The 13,588-nt window shown below is 40.8% G+C and overlaps 1 protein-coding gene across 1 annotated transcript in view; it reads left to right on the top strand.

Annotated features, from left to right (window-relative positions):
- Nucleotides 1–7,548: 7,548 nt before the first annotated feature.
- Nucleotides 7,549–13,588, top strand: part of bmp2k (BMP2 inducible kinase) — a 44,096-nt gene continuing 38,056 nt past the window's right edge. The window contains exon 1 of the mRNA XM_031870509.1: nucleotides 7,549–7,696. Coding sequence (XP_031726369.1) covers nucleotides 7,549–7,696 — 148 coding nt within the window. The remainder of the gene's footprint in view (nucleotides 7,697–13,588) is intronic.

The raw sequence follows: 13,588 nt of genomic DNA, 5'->3' as shown, positions 1-13,588 counted from the left end.
GTTTTGAGTCCTTTTTTATTTTTTAAATAATTTGCTCCAATATCCTCTGAAGTTTCTACATTTTCATTTGAATTATATAATTCCTATAATCTATAAATTATCTCTTGTACGCTTTCTTTCTTATTGCCGTCAACCTGCCAGATGAAAATCAGCCGTACGGACACATTCACACGATGGACTCAAGTGCTCATGTTGGTTGATGTGCATCGACTCTTCTTAAATATAATAAACATTAAAGACACAAACATTACAAGTGAATCGGCTAAACTCTCACAAACTGACGGTGACGCCATTAAATGAATAATTTAGATTTAGGAAGTTTAAATTATTTCTTAACCTGTAATTGGAGCTAAAATCTATATTAAAAGGAAACTTCCTGGGAAATTATAGAAACATATTTGTCAATTTCTGCTGCATAACACAGAGCTTCACCACCACAATAGAGTAATTAAAACTGATTACTTTAAGTCTGTTACAATAAGTGTGGAGGAGACATTGCTGCAGTGAGTGTTGTATTTATAAATGGAGAAAATAACTTGTCGGATGAAATACTATATTTCAGCTCTTTACTCTTCTGGCTCCCTCTTGTGTCTTTGTAACAGAAATACTAATTAAAAATAACTCATGAAATGTTTTTCAGTATAGTCTTCACACGACCTGTTAACAGTCTTGTAGTCCATCGTAGTCACCAGCAGGGGGCTCCACTGACTCAGCAGCAGGTTGTAAAGGGCTCCAGGGGCCATTTATGTGTAGATGAATGGAAGTGTTTCACTCGATCATTCAAGGAGATGCACAGAAATGTTTCATTTTATGTGACCGTGATGGGCTTCTTATGGAGAACTCCTGATTCGGACTTTGCTTTTTATTTAGTCATTCAGATGTTTTGTTTATTGTCCAAAGTATCTTGAATGTTAAATTGAATCTTGAGGTATTAGCTGCAAAGATTAAAACACATCTGCTCTAAAAAATAGAAAGTGAAACAATATCTGTTTAATTTTACACAAAAGCAAATAACTTGATTATTGTTTAGTTAAATAACCACAATATTGATAATCATAGTATACTATAATCATAATATTGACAATAACAGGTATTTATAGAGGACTTTTCACGGTACTGAAAGACGCTCTAGTAAAAAATAAATGATGCAACACACTAATACATTAAAGTTCTGATTTGGTGTTTAATGTGATCAGAAATGAAGTGCTCAAATGTACGCAAAACATGCAGCAACAAAAACAAGTACTTTGAAAAGTGGACGTCTTTCTTGTCTTCATATATATGTACAGTTAAATAATATAACAGTTATTTGTTTTCATGTCTCGCATATCTGATGGTATGTTGGAGACCGATTCTCCGAGTACTAAATCATAAATACGTTGAATACAAGTCTGATGTACTCTGGTGATTGAAACCAAAACAAACATGGGTTTTGCATGTAATGTCTCCCCTTAGGAATATTACGATGAAAGTACTTTTGTACTTATACTTCAACAAAATGTTGAAAAGCAGGATTTTCACATGTAACAGAGTATTTCTGGTATTGCCAAAAGATCCGAGCAATTCTCTAACCTCTGCAAAACACCGACGTCAGAGCTGCACGGAGTGACGAGAGAAAAGGTCAAATCGCACCACAACTCTGTCCTCTGCATCTCCCCGAGTCAGCAGTTCTGCTGTCGGTGTCAACGAAACTAGAGAGAGCAAGGCTGCTGGATCACCAAAACAATTCAAGATGCTTCACATTATGCTTTAAGGTCTTTTCTCCTCTTCATGCCTCTGTTCTTTCATTTCCTTCCTTTTTTTATTGTACGTAAGCATGTTCTTTCTTTTTTTATCCTTTATAGTAATCTGGAAATGAAAGCATGGATTGGTTTCTCTATGGCCTCGACATAAAATCCTCAGATGGAATAAACTGTTTCATAAATTCCTGTATATTTTATTAATGCTGTAAAACACGTGTGCTGCAGCCTTGTGGCCCCCTCCAAATGAAAGCCATTCATCGTCTCTCTGCCAGTCTTTTCAGTCCTGCAGGGAGCCGACCGTTAAACTCGGGGGGGCCAGACTATTGAGGTGGACGAGAGCCCCGAAGGCAAAGACGTTTTCCTCATTAAAGCCGAAGTAATCACCCAGACTCCTTCACTCTGCCCCCCCCCACTCCACCCTGTCACAACCCCCGCCCTTCCCTCTGTATCTGAGCTGAAGGAAAACAGGAAGAGGCCTACATTCACACATCTTCATATTCTGACAGCTTCACAACCCCCGTGTGTGTCTGTGTTCATCCAGTATGACGCTCAAACAGGAGGTTATCAGCACAAAAGATATTTAAAAACACTCGTATCACGAGCCATGTTGTGTGACCTATTTAAAGGCAGACTGTTAAACGTAACCCCAGAGTTTTTGCTGAAGTGCCTCTACCCTGAAAATTAAAAAACACAAATATTGACAATTTGTATAGTTTATTATTATTTATTTTATTTTATTTGTTGTGGCTCAAGGTGGGGCGGCGCCCTAGCGTCCTCTATTGACCAGCCGCCACTGATAGATAGCATGTTGTTAGCGTTTTAGTCCTTGGTTGCACTGATTGTTTTCTTGTTTGGTGGGTGCGGTTTACACATTATGAAGCGTTGCGCTCTGTCGCTATAGAATAAAGAGTAAGGCGTAGATATGAATAAGGTTTAGGCTAACTCTGTAAGTTACGCTAAAGCATTTAGCTAACTACAGTAGCTGGCTAACACATAGCTAAAATGTGCCGAACAGCTTGCAAACTTGTCAGATCATCCTTTTAATTATCATCTGCAGCAATCTAACGTTTTTAAATAGCTTCATGAATTTTGTATGCATTACAGGCCTTGGTTGCATATTTCGGCGCCAATTGTTTCCCCTCCGGTGGGCGTGGTTTACACAGTATGAAGTGTTGCGCTCTTTTGCTATCGAATAAAACATAAGGGGCAGATATATGCTCTAGGCTATATTTCTGTAAGTTAAGTTAAAGCATTTTGACAGTATGCAACTTTTGTTAGTAATGTGGATAAATCAGAAGGCTATGCAGTATAATGTTTGCAAGTGCCTTAGCTAACTACAGAAGCGTGCTAATATTAGCTTGCTAACAGCTTTCTAACTTGTCCAATCATCATTTGTATTATTAACTGCACCTGGTAGACATAAGGTGCTAAAATACAACTTTCACAAACTGAAATCTAACTTTTTTAGAGCTACATGCATTGAGTTTACGTTTCAGCCCTTGCGTGCATATTATGGCGCCAATTGTTTTCCACTCTGGTGGGAGTGATTTTTAACAGTACTCGAGTTGTGCTATGTTGCTATAGAGTGAACATTAAGGGTTGGATCTAAATACGCTAAGATGCAACAGCTTGGTTCCATGAGTACTTCCCATCATTCACATACACTGCAAACAGGAAGTAAACTGGGAAACATCTGGAATGTTTACATTTTCATCTGTGAAATGGTCTTTGAACAATGGTAGCCTATAAGACTGACTGAGATATATATACAGTATGGACAGTGGGCAAAATATAAAGAATACATCGTTATTTTTACACATTATAGATGGCAATAGATGTTTTTGAGCAGCTGCTGTGTTTTATGTTAATCCTTTTACTGAGTTTTTACTGACCTTGTGCCCTTTTCTCATGACCTAATCACATTCCCCCAGACATTCCGACATAGACTGATAGCTCTGTTATCGTACTGGTAAAGTCTTGTGTTTAGCATCACTGTGGTTCTTTGTATCCGGCTGCATGAAGCCTTTAATTAGTGACTGTATCTTCTGTGACAGTGTGCTCTCACAGCGGCGCTCCAGCAAAGAAAATGTAACTCACAGGGAGAAACACTAGGAAATGTAGGCCAAGTTCATCCGCGCTCGCTCCAACACTAGTGTGTGTGATGCCAAGTGTAAAAAAAAAGTGAACAGACCAGAATTCAAGAGCAGAGCTTTTTTATCCCTCCTGACACGAATACAGGAAATGTAAACTCGTCCGTGAAATTTACCCAAATTATATTCGTCCCAAGTGAAGAGTCTCCATTCATAAACTGGGCTGTCATTCAGAAGTACAGCACAGACCAGCTCTGCACTGCTTCTCTGTGTGTGACGATGAATGGAGACTACGAGTGAGGCTGATGGTCGGGTGTATTGAGGACACGGGGATTTCTTCAACCCCTTAAACAATTAATATCCGCCTTAAATTCCCTGCAGAAGTCTGCAAAATCTCCACCAAAAAAAGATCCTTTAAGATCTCTCTTTGAATTTAGAAAAAGCTTATTGTATGATAGTGCCACCTACATATCTTGATGTCGGCATTTGCAGATTTTGGGATCTCCAGTAGGACATTGCGCTGCTTGTTTCTTTGTGGAAAAAAATGTGGGTTTGAACCCTTTTACATATTCAAAGTTTCCCCCTTTTTCACACTTTAAGGTCGGAAAGATTGTTACTCTACTGTCGGTATAGTATAACATACTGTATATTCATGCTGTTGAATATTCAAACACAAGACTCCTTGGTTTTAGTCAAATTTTGTGCATAATTTTAACACATTTCCACAAAATCCACTTTGACAAACGTAATGCCTTTTAAAACGTTGGCATCTCAAGATTTTTCAACGAAGGGATCATTTTAATACTTTTCTGCAACACATACGTTTGTAAAGATTTGTAAAGAAGACGGTGATCTCTGACCCCTTAAAACAAAAGCCTCTTACAGACTTGTGACCCTTTATCATACGTAGGTTATAATCTTTGTATGGACATGAAATGTCAGCAGTTAACAAACGAGTGATTTAAGGAGACTCAAAGATGTGCATTAAAACGTCACAATAATAACAATTAGTCTTCATTATCTCTGTATTCACCTTGAGACCCCTCTTGGGTATAGAGGACTAAATCTCGTATTATAATAAATGAATGAATGAATAAATAAATAAATGACAAACTTGCTCTCAAAATCTAGTAGACTTCAGGACAATTCTCACATTTTATCTGGTGTTTCAGATCAGTTCACTTCCGCTAATTACTCATAGCGAGAAACTGATTGAGAAAAGAATATATATATGTATTTGTGGGGCCTTTTGAAATAATGTAGAACGTTGTATTATTATTTTTCCTGCTTTGAAAGGTTAACTCTGAATGGTTGTTGTGAATTGGTTTTGCATTCCCATTAGGAGACTCCCCTTGATTGCTCCCTAAACTTCCAGGAGGTCAGAGGTCAGCATAAACCTCACACACAAACAGCCAGATAACAATAAGTGTCCCCCCGCTCTGCAGAAACGGGATGTTTCCAGACATGGGGGTCTGTACCGTCATGTGATCCCGCTCTGCTCCTCCTCATCTCTTATGTAATCCCCATCTCAGCCATGTGCTCCCCCTATAACCACTATAACCACTGACTGAGTGTGGTAATGGTGACACATTGATTCACCTCTAGTAACCGACGTGGAGGCGACATTTGGTTGATGGTGCACTTTGAGTTTTAAACCACGAAAGGAATGAGACACAGCAGGATGAGGTGGAATCTCCAGCCTACACCACATGTGTTTTGTTCATAAAGCCTGTAGTTCACAGAGCCAGCTGTCACACCACTTCCTCATTGGCTGTCTGGTGATAAATTACATTGTTTTTTCCACTGCGGATAGTCATTAAAATAGAAGGGGGTGTCGTGTGATCCATTTGCACATACTGAGGAAGTAATAGTCTTTAATAACCAGCAAAGACACAGTTTTGATTTGTGATTTTTAATAATGAACAACATAATGACTCTGACTGAGGATGTTCCTTTAGCGTGAGCCTGAGGTTTGTTTGTTTCTCAATGCACTGCATTCTTTCCAGCCTCTCCTCCTCCTTCAACCAGACTGTTCAGTCTGTCTGTCACTCACGCCGCCCATCATAGATGAGCATTGTCTGTACGCCTGTATGGAAGCCCATTTCTACCAAGGGAAGAAATAAAATGAATGAAAGTCATTAGCATTAGAAATAAATACTGATGGTAAGTCATAGCTTTAGTTAGTTCATCCGCATCCTTGTTTGTTGTACCAACCGGTGAAATAACATCATTTTTGTAATTAAATGAAATTTAATGCAATGTGTGTCCACTGCCGCTTTATTTTTAGTGTCTTATAAACCCATGAGGGTTGGGCACGTTACATGCATGAGACGAAAATAAAGATATCAATCAATCAAATTTAATTTACAGGTACAGTGGATGTACGATGTTAGTGTTAGTGGATTATTTTATCACAACAGGTTTACAGGCGTTTTGAGAAAAAACTGTTTTGACACATGTATTTTTGACTTAGTAAATACATTTTTTTTATTGTGCATAATTTCATTCATTCATTTTCTGTCTTCTTGGCACTAATGGGCTTCCATACTTTCTCCATTTACACCAATCATAACAATAGGAGGGGGCGGGGCCACGTCACGTTAGGTTGTCCCCCCTCATTGGGTAAATAGCAAACACCACCCACTTATTTTGTAGACTGCCGTTGGGAGAGTCACGCGAAGTTTAGCGTTAGCGAAGCTCCAAAAAAAATGACACAGACGTGAGAGGAGATGACCCAGGTGAACCCGATGAAACCGTCTTCGCTGGGAGGGTTTCCGATGAGACACAGACGCTTTCTCTGTTAGCCCACCTGCACTCGGGTGTTGGCTCGGCTCGTGGAGGGAACCGCTGCGGCTAACGAGCTAACTAGCCGGCGTCGCCTGGAGTGGAACGAGTCGCGGTGTGTGAAGCTTAACGAAGACTGTTGGAACCGCTGTGGCTGCTAGCGAAGTTCGCTAGCCGCTAACTACCCGCAGCAGCTAGCGAAGCTTGTTAGCCGCCAATTACCCGCGGCTGCTAGCGAAGCTAACGAGCTAACTAGTCAGCGTCTCCTGAGTGGGAGTGGAGCGAGTCGCGGTGTGTGGAGCTTAACGGCTACCGAGGCGACAGTTGGAACCGCTGCGGCTGCTAGCGAAGCTTGTTCGTTAGCCCCTAACCAACCGCCCGCAGCAGCTAACGAGCTAACTAGCCGGCGTGGAAGTGGAACGAGTCGCGCGGTGTGTGTGTGAGAAGTGAAGCTAACGGCTCCGAGGCAACGGTTGGTGGGCTGGATATATATTTTCTTTCCGGAGGGATTCGTTGCCACCGAAGGAGGTTGTTATCATCAACACCGCTGCCATCTTCTCATTATCGGCGTGTAGCGTCTTGACTGCACTCCTCCGTGTCTCCATGCTAGTAGCAACGGCTGCACTGATGTGCCACATTTAGCCAACGAACCCATCACATTTTTTGGGGTTGTTTTTGGACATTTTGCGAGTGTACGCGGTACTAGCTTTTTGTTGTATCAACTGTACTTTGATGTCGTGTCACCCGACAGCTAGTAGTCCCTCCAAAAGAACCAGACGCGGAGCATGCAGGAGGAGAAAAGACTTCAGATAAGTAGATAAGGAGAGTTAACTTTGTGTGTGTGTGTGTGTGTGTGGTTAATCTACCACCAAAAAACAAAAAGTGAGAGGTGAAATTTTGGTGACCGGGACTGAGAAGAAAAAGTAAAAAGGATGAAGAAGTTTTCCAGGATGCCAAAGTCCGAGAGCGGCGGGCTCGGCGGAGGAGCGTCCGGGTCCAGCTCCGGAGTCGGCAGCTACTTCGGGAAAGTGTTCGCAGTCGGCCGGTATCAAGTCACCGTGGATGAGCTCATTGCGGAGGGTATGTGCCCGCAGATTACTAGCATTACTGTGTGTGTGTGTGTGTGTGTGTGTGTGTGTGTGTGTGTGTGTGTTAACAGTGTTTTGTCTCTCACATTAAGCCGCGTTGGTATTCGCTCTGGGACACACCCGTCGTCTTCTGTTTTTGGAGAGAATAACTCTCACAGGCACACAGCAGTGGAGCAAACTCCTCCAGCTTTGTTCCTTTTATGGGCTGGTAATTGATTTGCCCTCCACAGTAAAACCTCAAACCCCCCTCTTTAACATCTGCTTATTTCCCAAGAAAGTACATCAGAATCAGCTTTATTGGTCATGTAATACACACATGTACATGGAATTTGACTCCGGTTTTCACATGGTTCTCAACGTACATGCATAGAATATACAAATAAACAAGACAAATATAAAAACAAGGACATTAAAGACAAAGTAGAACAGAGAAACTAAGCTTTAACATTTAACTACTATGTACAATATAAATATATATTGAAGAACAATGGATTTGGGATATTGGTGCAGAATGGAGGTGCAGTTTGTCTGATTTAACTGTGATTGAAATGGGTCGGTCTCCTCTTCCAGGCTTTGGTATTTAAAGTGGGGCACCAGGGATTTTGGTCCATAGCTGGAATTTTAAACTTACAACTTTTCCGCCACACAGCTGTAGGTTACATCCTGCTTCAGCTGCTCCACTAGGGAGGGGGGGTGGGGTGGGTGTAACAAGGGTCCAAGCCTCCTGTGTCAACATACACCATGTAAATGTCCAGCCATTTAAAAAGAAACACTGTTCAACATGTTCATTCAAGTTCTTCTGCAGTTTGCTTTTGTCCCCATGATTATTTTCTTTGAGGAAATATGAAAAGTTGAAGTCTCCGTAGGCAGGCTGAGACACACTGTAGTTATTCTGTTAACATGAACTTAATCTGATTGGATTGCATTCCAGCAGTGGTAAACACATGAAGGATGTCTGATGCAATGGGTGCGTTCTAACCTAGTGCAGCTCCCGAGGATGTCGACAGGCCTTCTTGGAAACGATAGACGTTTCCTTCATGGTTTGATAAAAGCTTGCGTTCAAATATGTTGAAATGAGATTCTCCTCTATGTACAGTCACACAGGCACAGAATGAGGAAGTGTGTGTGTGTGTGTGTGTGTGTGTGTGTGTGTGAGTGTGAGAGAAAACGAAACGGCTGGTTTCTTTCACAAATGGTTTAGTGCTTAGCACAGTGTGTTAATTAGAAACATCCTTTTGATTTAGAGAATAACCCAGCTCAGGCAATTAGACCACTAATTGGCCATGAGGGTCTTCCCTTTAACAGGAAGGAGTTAGTCATATTCTCAAGCTCTTTATTACAGAATATGCAGATGCTAATTAGACATTACTGGAAAAGAGTAGTCAAATCTCACTCGTCATAATATTTGCAAATATGCTTTAGACTGTAATGAGGTCTAAATGTTAAAAGATCCCTCTGCAGTACTGGGTTGTTATGGGAAGGACTGATGGTACTTATTTTTTTTACATTAATTAATTACTCATTGTGTCTACTGTTTGAGGATTTATGAAGTCACGGTCAGCCAAAATGATGTAAACTTGGAAGAGTTCAGGTGGGTGAAGGAAACTCCTCACAAGCATAAAGAAAGTGCAGGTTTACTCCCACTATATATAATTGGAAAATCAAATCAAACAGAATTAAGGGGCCTCATTAAACACATTTCTAATCGTTACTCAGGCCTTAATCATTCTTTGTAAGTCACTGTGAATAAAGAGCGACAACTAAATGTTTCAGACATTTACTGTTGTCTCAAGTAACGGAGCGATGTAAACATGCTGTTGAGTCAAACTGTGAACCTCAGCTCACTTTGCCCCAAAAAACGACACACACCCCTTCCTGCAAGCAGTCATGAGTCTTGTGTCATCATATAATCATGCGAGGTGGTTGTGACTGGTTTTGCCACCAGGAGCACAGGGTTACATTGTGACCGTTGCTCATCTTTCTGTTCCAAGGTAAACCACAACTGTGTATTTCATTTAAACTTAACGGAGTCTGCTGCGTTTAGAAATACACTGAATGTTAATAAATAAAGTAGGATATTGTTCCCCATTTATTAAAGTGGAGTACAAGTGCTCGGTGTACAACAATCTGCTCGAGCAAATAGCTGTTTTGAGACTTATTGGGACTGAAACGTAATGCAAATCAGAAACGGAACATGTGATGTTTACAGCTGCAGTGGACAGAAACGGTAGCATTCAGACTATATTCCAGGTTTCAACGTTGGACAAGTGGGTCAGAAATCTTCTTACCAGAAGTCCATTTAGTTTATTAGCTGTTATCAAATAACAGCAGCCATGCCAGTGAGATGCCGTCGACTCTTATCACCGTCCAGCAACGTTTCTCTGGAAATTTGTCGTGTCTTTAAAAAAACAAAACGCTACCGTTTTATCCGCCTTGCTGTCAAACTTGCGGCAAATTGCACAAAACATAGAACAGGACTATTGAAATACTTGCAAGTGCCAGATCAGTACTGCACATGTGCAACTCTCAACAGAGGTGAGAAAGGAGCGAGACTACCTCCGAGAAAGAAAAATTTTTTTTTACCTCTTGCCATATTTACGAGCCCGAAGTGGCATTTTACTTCCCCCAGGCAATCCATATCGTGTAAGAATGAGAATTTATAAAATAATGTGCATTAAGTTGAATCATTAGTCTTTTCTTCAGTGATTCAGTTGAGATACCGGGAAAGTGGTCAATTTGTCGAGGTTAATTTTGGGATTTACCATTGTGGCCCAGAGACCACCAGGCATGTTTCAAAAGGTTGTCTTTAAAGCTGTTGATGCACGTTCCAGTTGTCTTGAACCGTAGTTAGAATTAACTGCAGAAGTCTGCCATGAAGTGAAACTGGGCTGGCAGCAGTTCCTCTTTGTGAAAAAGTTTTGCGTGACAAAATCAGACGAGGCAAAGCCACTGCAGTGATCATCTGGATCCATTTCTTCCTGTGTTCTTAATCGTATCCGATACCAGATAAAGCAGATTGTGTCAGTTTCCTGTCTATATTTTCATAAAAAGGACACCACAGAGGTTCATCTAGTGTGCACAGGTTTGATCAGGCCGCTGCTGGTGGAAGTATGTGGTACTCTGTCACTTATTAGACTGATTCCTCTTGGGCTCATCTTCCATTTCCTTATTCAACTATTATCCAGTAGCTGTGCCTGTTTAATAAACAACACGAGATTCCCTTAAAGCCAAATGCACAACTCTCGTTTTCTGGAGAAGAAACAGCATGTTGATCTTAATGATCATATTCCAAATGAGACTTTTGTCGAGCTCAGAGGTCCTCTTGATGCCTTGTGGTTAGCGATTTGTTTTTCTTCCAGTGACATATCTGCAGAGCTGGACAGTTCCTCCATCAAGTAGGAACAGAGTCATTTCCCTCTGTTCCCCTTTAGCCTCTGTGGTTTCTCCAGGGCTCTGTCTCCAAGAGGAACAGAAATGACATGAAGCAACAGGATGCATCTGTGAGCATGTCACCCACTAACTCTTACCGTTTTAGGGTTCCTTTTCGAGGCCTTGAAGTTAAGGAAACGTGTGGAAATTAGTTTGATAAGTTATGGGTTTGGAAAGTTGCGCAAATTTCCTGGAGAAGTTTGGTGCCGTCATAATAGACACAACCAAACTGTTGCTTTGAAGGATGATTTTAATAAATGTATAGGGATATTTACAGCATACCAGAGACCTATTTTATTATTTTCTTCTGTCATAAGTCTGGAAAAGAATACTGCCTTAGAGCCCTGCTCACATACACACAGTTGCCAGTTTAATAGGTACACCTTGCTGATGCGGTCTGATCCAACAGTCCTGCAATAAATCTTCATGGAGGTTTTAATATGTCGATGTTGAAACTGTTGTATGTAGTTTGTAGTGCTGTTCAAATTATTTGCTTTTAATCAGAGGTATTTCTGCAAATTCTCACTACAAAGTCCATAAAGTCATCCACGTAATTATTAGACGGTCGGAGCATCTGAGCAAACAAACACAGGACTTTCACCCAGGAGACTGATGTTCATGTCCCGTGTGAAATCAAGTCAATGTTGACTTATTTGATCTTAGTTTTGTTATACAAGTTCTGTACTTTACCAGTTAGGGTTGAGGTTAGCTTAACTAAGTTGTTAAAAACTACATTGGATGTTTATTTTGAAAAGAGACTGTATCCATGTAACAAGCAGAATCTAACATGGAGAATGAATACGTTCGCTCTCTCACAACATGAGATATGAATCCCCCTCTTCCTTCTGTGAGCTCTCTCACAGCCCAACGGCTAACTAGCTAGATAGCCCTACCGGCATCAAAACAGGAAGTCAGTGGTAAAGCCCGGGTCTTGCTTGATTTGATTGGCTGCCTCGGCCAAGTGTGACTTTGATAAGTGGTGGGACTCTGCGCTGAAAAGTTGAGAATATTGTAACTTTTATGCCTGAAAACGCTAGAAAACAAGTTTAGCGACTCTTCTGGGTGTGGCAGTTTAAACAAAAGCTGAACATTATAACCATCATGAAGAGAGGATTTATTGCAGTACTGTCAAATTAAACTTCATAATTGCGTCGGTTAAAGGTGTCTTTCTTTATTCCGGGTGAAACAGAATTTTTTTTATTTTTGTAATGAATACACCTCCATTGATTTTATTTGCGATGCTTGAAGCTACTGTTTAAGAAGACAGACAAACCGAATGCTCTGCACCTGCAGTCGGAATATATTTAATCATGTTATTTGCCAAACAGCCGCTGAGCATTAAAACAGAACTGCCTGCGGAACATGTCTTGTTGTGAGCCTAACTTGCGTAATAGCCCTTATGTCGCTGCTATTTATTCACCAGACCACGACCACGTTGCATGACAGCTGTACCTGCACCTCACTGTAGGTACAAACCAAACCACTCATGTTTAGCATGTGTTGGCAAATTCTTATTAAAATGTCGGGTGCCATATCGTCTAATCGACAGGAAGACTTTTGGTGAAGTGGTTTCACTTCCTAAGCAGTTTTTACAAGTATGTTAACAGCAAGGTTATAATTCATCGCTGCTCTTCTAAGCATGAGAGATCTGCAGACTTTGTGCTTCATTGTGACTCACTTGTGTCTATTCATGCATCGCTTTAACCCTCGTCTCATAGTTTATCTCTCAGCTGACTGGTCCTCTGGGGTCGCACGCCTGTCACGAAACCTAAAAATCTTTTTCTCTGAACACGCTGACTTCACATTGCCGTCAGCAGAATCTTGTTTTTTTTTTTTTTTAAATAATGGCGCTCTGTTAGTTGCTGGCTGAAGAGATGAGGCCACAGATCACGTAAACAGGAGAAAAACAAACAGCGTTTCCAATGCAAACAGCTGCTGAGTTCGCTGTGGACATGTGGACATTTTTCACCTTGTCCTTTGACACTTGTGATCTGGACAAATGCCACATACATTCACCAAACACTTGCAAGTGCGGGTTACTTGAAACAAGTGTGTTTGATAAGCTCTTTGCTGGGAATTTCTTCAGAGAATAAATACATGAAAGCGAAACGTTAAGTAAATATACTGTAGATATCTGCAGGATTTTTCGGTTTGACTGAGTTTAGATAAAATGAAAAGCAGTCAGCTGAGGGTTGTGGTTGAAATCTGCATCATAGTATTAATAACAATGTTTTTTCACAGATTGAACACCATATTTCCTCATTTGGTGTTTTTACAATGTCGTCTAAGGTCACTATTTAACTATGTCTGACCTGGTTCAGACTGAAAACAACATTGCGTTAAAGCAAAGTAGATCCGCACTGAAGTATCGCAACGGCTATTTAATTGATTACCAGGAAAGTTTAGTACAGACATTCATGGTCCCCAGAGGATAAATCCTATCGACTTTGTTGAC

Source organism: Anarrhichthys ocellatus, unplaced genomic scaffold, assembly GCF_004355925.1.
Source record: "Anarrhichthys ocellatus isolate YVR2014 unplaced genomic scaffold, GSC_Weel_1.0 scaffold53, whole genome shotgun sequence".
NCBI classification, from domain to species: domain Eukaryota; kingdom Metazoa; phylum Chordata; class Actinopteri; order Perciformes; family Anarhichadidae; genus Anarrhichthys; species Anarrhichthys ocellatus.
Note: the sequence above shows the minus strand (reverse complement) of the source record. Positions and strands in the feature narration are given on the sequence as shown.